We start from the raw sequence: 12,672 nt of genomic DNA, 5'->3' as shown, positions 1-12,672 counted from the left end.
CCCACACACGATTAGGGGTCTGAAGCACATGACTTATGAGGAGAGGCTGTGGGAACTGGGATTGTTTAGTCTGCAGAAGAGAAGAGTGAGGGGGGATTTGATAGCTGCTTTCAACTACCTGAAGGGGGGGTTCCAAAGAGGATGGAGCTCGGCTGTTCTCAGTGGTGGCAGATGACAGAACAAGGAGCAATGGTCTCAAGTTGCAGTGGGGGAGGTCCAGGTTGGATATTAGGAAACACTATTTCACCAGGAGGGTGGTGAAGCACTGGAATGGGTTACCTAGGGAGGTGGAGTCTCCTTCCTTAGAGGTTTTTTAAGGTCTGGCATGACAATGCCCTGGCTGGGATGATTTAGCTGGGATTAGGTCCTGCTTTGAGCAGGGGATTGGACTAGATGACCTCCTGAGGTTCCTTCCAACCCTGATATTCTATGAACAGCAAAATCTTTATAGAGAATTAGCATTAAACGCAGAGTGAGATGAGACATTACATGCAGGCAGAGCTGGCCAAAATGTTTTGACTGAAACATTTTCCTGCTGAAAATGGGATTTCATCAAAACTTTTTGTGGAAGATCTCATTTTATGATAATTTTCTATAGGAAATTTTCATTTCATTCAGTTTTTGAAAAAAAGGGATTTTAAAGTTTCAGATATTTGTTTTTCTTTGTCCCTGATTTTATCATAACTTCTTCTCACTGAATTCAATAAAATGAAGGATGTGCTCCCCCCCCCCCCGCCTTTTTCCATTCTTTAACTTTTCAAAATGTCTTCAACCTCTGGAAAAGTTACAGAGTGAGAGAGTTCTCTTTTTGCCACTTTGTAACTTTTCTAAAAATTGGAAAAGTTTTGCAGTTAAAGACTAGAAAAAGGAAACAAAATAAAAAAGTGGAAAAATAAAACAGCCTATGCCTCAAAGGTTGGGGAGGGATAGCTCAGTGGTTTGAGTATTAGCCTGCTAAACCCGGGGTTATGAGTTCAATCCTTGAGGGGGCCACTTAGGGATCTAGGACAAAAATCTGTCTGGGGATTGGTCCTATTTTGAGCAGGGGGTTGGACTAGATGATATCCTGAGGTCCCTTCCAACCCTGATATTCTGTGATCATTAACCTTGTTGCAGAAATAGGGAGAACAAAAGGGATAGAGAGAAAATTCAAAATTTGTAAACAAACATTTTATGGAAAAAAATGGTTTTTTCAGCAGTTCTACATGCAGGTGCCACCTGCAATGTACAATATGAATATGGGGATTCATAACTAGCAAATTAGAGATCAGTTCAATTAAATTGTAGCTTGCTAGTGATGAGAAGGTGCCTGGATGCAAGGGTCTGAATCTAGGAGGATGGTAGAAGAAGGAACTCACCTCCTTTGGCTTCTTGCTACGAGTAGCGTAGAAGGTTTCCAGCACAGTATTGGGTGGAGCGTTCAATCTCACCTTGTCCCTCACCCCTAGCTTTCTGCCCAGGGGCCGGGCTATGAATCTGCAAGAGACCACAAGCAGGCTTCAGCCAAGTGAAGTGTCAGTCAGTCCTGTAGGTGTCATGGCATTGCTGATGCACATTTAATCTCACTGATCCGGCATAAAGACACTGTGGTCACCTGGTGATGCCACATAATGTCCAAGCACAAACATCAGGGGGGTAGCCGTGTTAGTTTGAATCTGTAAAAAGCAACAGAGGGTCCTGTGGTACCTTTAAGACTAACAGAAGTATTGGGAGCATAAGCTTTCGTGGGTCAGAACCTCACTTCTTCAGATGCAAGTAATGGAAATCTCCAGAGGCAGGTATATATCAGTGTGGAGGTAACGAGGTTAGTTCAATCAGGGAGGGTGAGGTGCTCTGCTAGCAGTTGAGGTGTGAAAACCAAGGGAGGAGAAACTGTTTCTGTAGTTGGATAGCCATTCACAGTCTTTGTTTAATCCTGATCTGATGGTGTCAAATTTGCAAGTGAACTGGAGCTCAGCAGTTTCTCTTTGGAGTCTGGTCCTGAAGTTTTTTTGCTGTAAGATGGCTACCTTTACATCTGCTATTGTGTGGCCAGGGAGGTTGAAGTGTTCTCCTACAGGTTTTTGTATATTGCCATTCCTGATATCTGACTTGTGTCCATTTATCCTCTTGCGTAGTGACTGTCCAGTTTGGCCAATGTACATAGCAGAGGGGCATTGCTGGCCTATGATGGCATATATAACATTGGTGGACGTGCAGGTGAATGAGCCGGTGATGTTGTATCTGATCTGCTTAGGTCCTGTGATGGTGTTGCTGGTGTAGATGTGGGCAGAGTTGGCATCGAGGTTTGTTGCATGGGTTGGTTCCTGAGTTAGAGTTGTTATGGTGCGATGCGTGGTTGCTGGTGAGAATATGCTTAAGGTTGGCAGGTTGTCTGTGGGCGAGGACTGGCCTGCTTCCCAAGGTCTGTGAAAGTGAGGGATCATTGTCCAGGATGGGTTGTAGATCACTGATGATGCGTTGGAGAGGTTTAAGCTGAGGACTGTAGGTGATGGGCAAAAGGAGAGTCCCCGAGATAACCCAGCAGAAGAGTCTGTCCTATCTCGGGGACTCTCCTTTTGCCCCAGCACCCCCACAAACATGATACAGTTCTGTGGTGATCTGGAAGCCTACTTTCGCCGCCTCCGACTCAAAGAATACTTTCATGATAACACTGAACAGCGCACTGATACACAGATACCCTCCCACCAACAACACAGGAAGAAGAACTCCACATGGACTCCTCCTGAGGGTCGAAATGACAGTCTGGACCTATACATAGAATGCTTCCGCCGACGTGCACAGGCAGAAATTGTGGAAAAACAACATCGCTTGCCTCATAACCTAAGTCGTGCAGAACGCAATGCCATCCACAGCCTCAGAAACCACCCTGACATTATCATCAAAGAGGCTGATAAAGGAGGTGCTGTTGTTATCATGAACAGGTCTGACTACCAGAAGGAGGCTGCCAGACAACTCTCCAATACCAAATTCTACAGGCCGCTTTCTTCAGATCCCACTGAGGAATACACTAAGAAACTGCACCATCTACTCAGGACACTCCCTACACTAACACAGGAACAAATCAACATATCCTTAGAGCCCCGACCAGGGTTATTCTATCTACTACCTAAGATCCACAAACCTGGAAATCCTGGACGCCCCATCATCTCTGGCATTGGCACTCTCACTGAAGGACTGTCTGGATATGTGGACTCCCTACTCAGACCCTACACCACCAGCACTCCCAGCTATCTCCGTGACACCACAGATTTCCTGAGAAAACTACAATGCATTGGTGACCTCCCAGAAAACACCATCCTAGCCACCATGGATGTAGAGGCTCTCTACACAAACATCCCACATACAGATGGAATACAAGCTGTCAGGAACAGTATCCCTGATGACGACACGGCACAACTTATTGCTGAGCTCTGTGACTTTATCCTCACGCACAATTATTTCAAATTTGGTGACAATATATACCTCCAGACCAGTGGCACCGCTATGGGCACCCGCATGGCCCCACAATATGCCAACATTTTTATGGCTGACCTGGAACAACGCTTCTTCAGCTCTCGTCCATTCATGCCCCTTCTCTACCTACGCTATATTGATGACATCATCATCATCTGGACCCATGGGAAGGAGGCCCCGGAAGAATTCCACCATGCTTTCAACAGCTTCCACCCCACCATCAACCGCAGCCTGGACCAATCTACACGGGAGGTCCACTTCCTGGACACCACCGTACAAATAAGCGATGGCCAGATTAACACCACCCTATACCGAAAACCCACCGACCGCTATGCCTACCTTCATGCCTCCAGCTTCCACCCCGGTCACACCACACGATCCATCGTCTACAGCCAAGCACTGAGGTACAATCGCATCTGCTCCAACCCCTCAGACAGAGACCAACACCTACAAGATCTTCACCAAGCATTCTCAAAACTACGATACCCACACAAGGAAATAAAGAAACAAATCAACAGAGCCAGACGTGTACCCAGAAGACTCCTGCTACAAGACAGGCCCAGAAGAGAAACCAACAGAATTCCACTGGCCATCACCTACAGTCCTCAGCTTAAACCTCTCCAACGCATCATCAGTGATCTACAACCCATCCTGGACAATGATCCCTCACTTTCACAGACCTTGAGAGGCAGGCCAGTCCTCGCCCACAGACAACCTGCCAACCTTAAGCATATTCTCACAAGCAACCACGCACCGCACCATAACAACTCTAACTCAGGAACCAACCCATGCAACAAACCTCGATGCCAACTCTGCCCACATATCTACACCAGCAACACCATCACTGGACCTAACCAGATCAGCTACAACATCACCGGCTAATTCACCTATGTTATATATGCCATCATATGCCAGCAATGCCCCTCTGCTATGTACATTGGCCAAACTGGACAGTCACTACGCAAGAGGATAAATGGACACAAGTCAGATATCAGGAATGGCAATATACAAAAACCTGTAGGAGAACACTCCAACCTCCCTGGCCACACAATAGCAGGTAGCCATCTTACAGCAAAAAAACTTCAGGACCAGACTCCAAAGAGAAACTGCTGAGCTTCAGTTCATCTGCAAATTTGACACCATCAGATCAGGATTAAACAAAGACTGTGAATGGCTATCCAACTACAGAAGCAGTTTCTCCTCCCTTGGTGTTCACACCTCAACTGCTAGCAGAGCATCTCACCCTCCCTGATTGAACTAACCTCGTTACCTCCACACTGATATATACCTGCCTCTGGAGATTTCCATTACTTGCATCTGAAGAAGTGAGGTTCTGACCCACGAAAGCTTATGCTCCCAGTACTTCTGTTAGTCTCAAAGGTGCCACAGGACCCTCTGTTGCTCAATATCTAATGTGCACTCAATCAAACATACATATGAAAACAGTATGGCCAACCCCAAGCATTGAAAAATGGTGAGTCAGGCCCTCAAAATTCAAGGTTGGCTTCAAAATCATGAGATTTTTAATACAGATTTGAAGTTTTTTTATTTCCCTTCTGTATTTTGCACACATTTCCCAGCATTTCTCTAAAACCACACAATCTCGATAACCACTGCTAGAAACTTGTTTTAAAAACATGAAAGTGGGGATAATGATGTGTCAATGACTCCAGGGTTATAAGAAAAAAGGACTAAATATCATGAAACCCATGATGAAATCGTGAAGTTTGGAGTAACTGGGTTTACCTGGCCTTTACAGCTCCCTACAGGAGGCCCTTGTTCCTACTACACCCCACCCCAGGAAAGGAACAGTGAAGTTGGGTCTGCCTACAGAGGCCTCACAGAAGCAGGCAGTCAGAGCCCAGCAGGTGCAGATAAAAGGAGCTGCAGGACCGTAGCAGGACAGTTCCTGGCTGAGACCAGAGGGGCAAGGAAGATGCTCCTCTCTGGCCAAAGGAGCTTGAGAGATAACCAGAGTTTAAACTGGGAGAGAGAGGAGTGGAGAACTTTAACCTGAGGTAAGGGGTGGTGATACAGGGGCCAGGTGGGAAGAGGCCCAGGGAAGTATAGCAATGAATTGAAGTGAGCAGTACATGACTGCTGTTTATAGGGTCCCGGAGTTGAACTTGTTGACGTCACTAGGCATAACCCTAGGTAACTTGGGAGGGTGGAAGGCCACTAAGTGTCAATGAAGCCTTCCTGCACTAGGCCTAAGTGAACCAAACTCTATCCTTCTATGTTTAAACTCTAATCAACCTCAAAAGCCAGGTGCAATCGGAATATGTAAGCAACCAGTTATCTGTGTGCAACCCCCTGCTCAAGCGGTAATAATGAGGCCTGCATGTTTCTGGCTGAAGGGAAAAAGGACAAGATAATGGTTTAAAGAAGTTACTAACAAGCTAGGCTTATAGCTGCCAAGAATGACTTAACTGCTTAAATGTAATCGTTATTTGCTTAGTAACTATTACCAGGGACGGGAGGGGTAAAGGGAGGAATGGGGGGGGAGAAAGGGAGGGCTAGAGGGGAAAGGGGGGGTGAGGTTTAACTGCAAAATGTATAAAAGAAGAAAAAAACTGTTCCTGTTAGTGTGCTTGATCTGAGACGTGCCTGTCTCCTAGCACCCCTTTGGGATCCCAAATAAACTTTGTCTGCTTCTCCCCTGGTGTGTTTATTGGCACGAAGCACACCGGGCAACGAACCCCGCTGTTGCTGTCCTCGGGCACTCTGTGCTGGCAACAAACTCAGCATAGTAGGTGGGCCTGCGTTCCTCCAATGATCACTGGTGAAGTGGTGTAAACCCCAAGGAGGATGGGGAACAAGCCTAACTTAACCCCAGAGAAGGGAACAAGGTTTGTTTGGAAGCCTGAGAGAAGGGCTGAATTTAAAGGCCCTACAGCTGGGGCTAAAGACCCTGGTGAGGGAAATAGGACTTCAGTTACACTGGAAGAGGTTCATTTTGAGTGTGTGACCTGGCCAGAGGGCTGAGCCACTGAAAACCAACCAAGCAAGGTTGATAAGCTACAGAGGGCCCCAGGAGTGAGGAAAAGACTGCAGTACTGCACACAGCAGCAGGAAGTGCTCAAGAGATGAGTACTCTTCCACCTTCCCCCCCCCCCCCCCCCCCGATTACAGTTGGTAACATTGAATACAAGTTCAAACATGGATGTACTGCAAACACAGCTGCAAATTGGCAGGATTGTGGCACTCCAGTATGAACAGAGGCAATAGCTTAAATAGGATTAAGAAATAAGAGCATTTGATTAAAACAACAAAGAGTAGTTTAAAAGCTTTGAGTCTTGAACAGACACTATAGTGCCTCATTCAGCTGGTCTACACCACAAAGTTGGGTCAACATAAGTTGCCTTGTCTACCTATTTGTGCACCTGTCTACGCTCCAGTTTGTCTATGGCCAATGTAAGTGCCCCACTACAGTGACACAGTAACGCCACCTCCCTCAATGGTGTGGCACCATGGTTGACCTACTGAGATTGACACAGTGCAAGTGCAAACATTGCACGGCCTGTGTCATCCCTAACAGTCCTCCACAGCTGTCTCACAATGCCCCATCCCCTGTGACAGTGAGCCCTCTAGTCACAATTGTAAACTACACTGGCTAGGGTTCACAGAGCCCAGGAGCCACCCCCACTCTAAAATTGTTTTTGAAATGATTTTTCCCTGATTGCACCCTGGTGAGCAAACCTAGCAGCTTATCCTTGTTGTGTAGAACTGCTCAACCGCCCATGCCAGCTCCATAAACACGAAGAGGTACTAGATGCACTTTTGCTTGGAGTACACATGAAGAATTGGATCTCCTGGGCCTGTGGGAGAAGTGGCAATGCAAGCACAGCTATGGACCAGCCATAGAAATGTGGACATCTATGAGCAGATTGCATGGGGGATGCAGGCAAAGAGGTATGACAGGGATCAGCAGACTTGCTGTGTGAAAGCAAAGGAAAGGCATCGGGGTACTACAAGGCCAGGGAGTGCAGCAATAGTTCTGATGCTAGGCTGCAGCCTGGTGCTTCTACAACAAACTGCATACCATACTTGTCAGAGACCCCACCAGCACTCTGCAGATCCCTGGGGATACCTTGGAGGAGCCTGACACAGAGATCCCTGCCATGAACAGCAAGGATGATGGGGGAAGAGACACAGTGGGGGACTCCAGCCATGATGTGAGCCAGAACGTGCTTGAGACTCACTGCAGATGAGACTGATGAAGTGAAAGGGACCTCAGGTAAGTTTGTGGCATGCATTTTTCCTTACGGTGTTTAAATTTAAAGATGGTGCCCGTCCCATCCCCAAGTTTACAAGATACAAATATCGACTTTGTGGCTTTACTTGTATGAGAAGAGGTAGCAGTACAACAAACAGAGGTAGAGTTGGCATCTGTTCGTTCCCCCAGGCAGGGGGCTTGTGGACCACTTTGTTTATGTGCCTAGGGACAGCCTTTAAGAACATAAAAATGGCTATACTGGGTCAGACCAAAGGTCCATCCAGCCCAGTATCCTGTCTACCGACAGTGGCCATTACCAGGTGCCCCAGAGGGAGTGAACATAACAGGTAATGATCAAGTGATCTCTCTCCTGCCATCCATCTCAACCCGCTGACAAACAGAGGCTAGGGACACCATTCCTTACCCATCCTGGCTAATAGCCATTAATGGACTTAACCTCCATGAATTTATCTAGTTCTATTTTAAACCCTGTTATAGTCCTAGCCTTCACAACTTCCTCAGTCAGGTTAACTGTGTGCAGTGTGAAGAACTTCCTTTTATTTGTTTTAAACCTGCTGCCCATTAATTTCATTTGGTGGCCCCTACTTCTTATATTATAGGAACAAGTAAATAACTTTTCCTTATTCACTTTCTCCAGACCAGTCATGATTTTATATATCTCTATCATATCCCCCCTTAGTCTCCTCTTTTCCAAGCTGAAGAGTCGTAGCCTCTTTAATCTCTCCTCATATGGGACCCGTTCCAAACCCCTAATTGAAGTGCCTTCTCCCAGCCCCTCCACAAACTCAGTCAGAGACCGCTCCGAAGTACATGCACCCAGTGCTCTTTTATTGTTCGTGCCTATCCCCACCACCTAGTATTTACATATCTTACAGACCAACACCCTGGGAGATGCTAGCATCTCCTGCCAGCAGGAATCTATAACTCCTTGCTCCTCCCTTTCCTGTCTCTCCCTTGCTTCCTCCCAGCCAGCTTTATATAGCAGGCTGGCCAATCAGGCCCGCAGGTGCATCCCTTGAGGTGATTAGGGCATGGCCTCCCCAGCCAGTTCTAACTAATCCCCCTTTTAAGCGGAGTTGGGCTAACAGGGGCCTGGCTTGGATCTCCTAGCCAGCACCCTGTTACACCTCTCCCACCTTAAGAGCCGCAAGGCCCGGCCGCCCTCGGCCTGCCTGTCCTTCGGCCTTTTTGCCCTCGACCTTGGGTGGGGCCTTCTGGAGGGAGGCCTCCACCTGTGGCCGGGTGGACCCCAGCCACCTCTGCCGGGGGTCGCTCCATCCCCCGCCTGCAGAAGGTATACTGCGGTGGTAGTGGCTGTCCCCATAACTCTGCCTCTGCGCGCAGGTCATCACACCATGTGCATGACGGCAGGGCCCCCAACCTCCGCTTGTCCCATACTTCAGGTACGGGGTTGGAACCTATCCCCTTTTCTGGCGGGAGCTTCCCTGCCTCAGTTTCACCCGCACCCTCCTGTCGGATTGGGGTCTCATCTGTGGGCACTGCATCCACAGTGCTCTCTGCAGGGGCTGGCCCTTCCTCTGCGGGGCCCAAGCCCGCCAGCTCCCCCAGGTAGACCTCCTGGGGGTCTGCCTGCAATGTGCTCTGTTGTCTAGGAGTTTTGTTGGTCTTGATGGACCCTTGCCATCCTCACATCTCGCAGCCTTCTGGTGCGGGTGGTACGCCCTCCATAACCTGGGTACCCCCACCCTCCCTTCACGGTGGTGGGCCACAGTCCCTGCCCACCACCACCGGATACAGTAGCTCCTCCAAGACCCACATCCGCTTCCACCTGAAGCGGCCCCTCACTTCCAGGGGTACCTGGGTCACCTGGCAAAACTTTTTATCCCCATTTATGCAGCCAAGGGCCATTCTCGCCCCCCTGACCAGCCAATGGTGTTTTACCAACCCTTGCTGCACAAGCATACAGCCGGATGCTGTATCCAGTAGGCTGGCTTGGGGTTTTCTCCCTGCCTGCCCCTCTACCTGGGTCCACCCACAGAACTCGGCCTACCCCCACTCCACCTCCGGGCAGTTCCGTTTTATATGTCCTGGCTTTCCACATTGACAGCAGCTTAGCCTGGCTGCTCATTCGGGTTCCCCTTGGGCCTCGCCCTTCGTCCCCTGGGCCACCCCGGAAACTGGTTCAGATTGTCTTCTCCCACGCAACCTTTCCTTCCAGGGCCGGTCCTCCCTCTGGGGTCCCTCAGCCTTGATGTATTCTTTGGTCAATCTGACCGCTGCCTCCAGAGTACCTGGCTGGTGTCGCCTCACCCAGACCCGTATGGCCTCGGGGAGGCTTTGTAACAATTGTTCCAGGACTAAACTGTCCATAATCTCTGCTGTGGCATGCATCTCTGGCCTTAACCACCGGGTTGCCCAGTCTACTAGCCTCTGGGTAAATGCTCGCGGCCATACGGCCACCATCCAGCGCATGGCCCGGAATTTCTGCCAATAGCACTCGGCTGACAGGCCCACACAGTCCAAAATGGCAGCCCGTACGGTCTCATAAATCCTGGGTGTGCTTCTCACTCAGGACCATGTAGGACGCTTGAGCCTCTCCCACCAAGTACAGCACAAGCTGGAGAGTCCAGGTTGTCTTCTCCCACCTGCCTCCCATAGCTACCCGCTCAAATGTCCCCAGGAACACATCCGGGTCATCCGCCAGGCTCATTTTACACAGCCCCCAGCCCGGGGGTTGGGTGCCTTCGCCCGTCGCAGGACTCACCAGCCACTGGAGGAGCTGTGCTTGTGCATTGGTCTGCTCCCTGACAAAGTCCTTCAGGCTCCGTTGCTGTTCCGCCTGCCAGGTCAGGAATGTCTGCTTCTCCGTCTGGTGGGACAGCTGGACGTTCCACAGAGCCTGCTGCATTACCAGCCATTTTAGGGTCTCCTCCATGTCCAGGGTCGCCAACCACGGTCGCTGGCTCCGAATCCTGGACAAGCCCCAACATGTAGTGGTGCCTTCTCCCAGCCCCTCCACAAACTCAGTCGGAGATCACTCCAAAGTACATGCACCAGTGCTCTTTTATTGTTTGTGCCTATCCCCACCACCTACTATTTACATATCTTACAGACCAACACCTTGGGAGACTGCTAGCTTCTCCTGCCAGCAGGAATCTAGGGCACCTTGCTTCTCCCTTTCCTGTCTCTCCCTTGCTTCCTCCCAGCCAGCTTTATATAGCAGGCTGGCCACTCAGGCCCGCAGGTGCACCCCCTGAGGTGATTAGGGCGTGGCCTCCCCTGCCAGTCCTAACTAATCCTCCTTTTAAGCGGAGTTGGGCTAACAGGGGCCTGGCTTGGATCTCCTAGCCAGCACCCTGTTACATTGCCCTTCTCTGAACCTTTTCTAATGCCAGTATATCTTTTTTGAGATGAGGAAACCACATCTGTACGCAATATTCAAGATGTGGGTGTACCATGGATTTATATAAGGGCAATAAGATATTCTCAGTCTTATTCTCTAGCCCCTTTTTAATGATTCCTAACATCCTGTTCACTTTTTTGACTGCTGCTGCACACTGCGTGGACGTATTCAGAGAACTATCCATGATGACACCAAGATCTCTTTCCTGATTAGTTGTAGCTAAATTAGCCCCGATCATATTGTATGTATAGTTGGGGTTAATTTTTCCAATGTGCATTATTTTATATTTATCCACATTAAATTTCATTTGCCATTTTGTTGCCCAATCACTTAGTTTTGTGAGCTCTTTTTGAAGTTCTTCACAGTCTGCTTCGGACTTAACTATCTTGAGCAGTTTAGTATCATCTCCAAACTTTGCCACCTCACTTTTTACCCTTTTCTCCAGATCATTTATGAATAAGCTGAATAGGATTGGTCCTAGGACTGACCCTTGGGGAACACCACTACTTACCCTTCTCCATTCTGAAAATTTACCATTTATTCCTACCCTTTGTTCCCTGTCTTTTAACCAATTCTCAATCCATGAAAGGACCTTCCCTTTTATCCCATGGCAGCTTAATTTACATAAGATCCTTTGGTGAGGGACCTTGTCAAACGCTTTCTGGAAATCTAAGTACACTATGTCCACTGGATCCCCCTTGTCCACATGTTTGTTGACCCCTTCAAAGAACTCTAATAGATTAGTAAGACATGATTTCCCTTTACAGAAACCATGTTGACTTTTGTTCAACAATTTATGCTCTTCTATGTGTCTGACAATTTTATTCTTTACTAAAAAAAAAAAAATTAATGGAGATATCCTATCTCCTAGAACAGACCTTGAAAGGTTATCAAGGCCAGCCCCCTGCCTTCACTAGCAGGACCAAGTACTATTTTTGCCCCAGATCTCTAAGTGGCCCCCTCAAGGATAGAGCTCACAACCTTGGCTTTAGTAGGCCAATGCTCAAACCACTGAGCTATCCCTTCCCACAAATTGTTTCAATGAATTTGTCCAGTACTGACATTAGACTTAGTGGTCTGTAATTGCTGGGATCACCTCTAGAGACCTTTTTAAATATTGGCATTACATTAGCTATCTTTGGGTACAGAAGCTGATTTAAAGGACAGGTTACAAACCATAGTTAATAGTTCCTCAATTTCACATTTGAGTTCTTTCAGAACTCTTGGGTGATACCATCTGGTCCTGGTGACTTGTTACTGTTAAGTTTATCAATTAATTCCAAAACCTTCTCTAGTGACACCTCAATCTGTGACAGTTCCTCAGATTTGTCACCTACAAATGTCGGCTCAGATTTGGGAATCTCCCTAACATCCTCAGCCGTGAAGACTGAAGCAAAGAATTCATTAAGTTTCTCCACAATTACTTTATCGTCTTTAAGTGCTCCTTTTGTATCTCGATTGTCCAGAGGCCTCACTTGTTGTTTAGCAGGATTCCTGCTTCCCATGTACTTAAAAAACATTTTGTTATTACCTTTTGAGTTTTTGGCTAGCTGTTCTTCAAGCTCCTTTTTGGCTTTTCTTATCACATTTTTACACTTAATTTGGCAGTGTTTAT

The 12,672-nt window shown here is 48.0% G+C and overlaps 1 protein-coding gene across 1 annotated transcript in view; it reads right to left on the bottom strand.

The window, feature by feature from the left end:
• Positions 1-12,672, bottom strand: part of LOC117869001 (ceramide synthase 4-like) — a 56,724-nt gene that overhangs the window by 34,430 nt on the left and 9,622 nt on the right. The window contains exon 2 of the mRNA XM_034755452.1: positions 1,359-1,476. Within this exon, the coding sequence (XP_034611343.1) occupies positions 1,359-1,476 (118 nt within the window). The remainder of the gene's footprint in view (positions 1-1,358; positions 1,477-12,672) is intronic.

The sequence above is a fragment of the Trachemys scripta genome, chromosome 22 (genome assembly GCF_013100865.1).
Source record: "Trachemys scripta elegans isolate TJP31775 chromosome 22, CAS_Tse_1.0, whole genome shotgun sequence".
NCBI lineage: Eukaryota > Metazoa > Chordata > Testudines > Emydidae > Trachemys > Trachemys scripta.
Note: the sequence above shows the minus strand (reverse complement) of the source record. Positions and strands in the feature narration are given on the sequence as shown.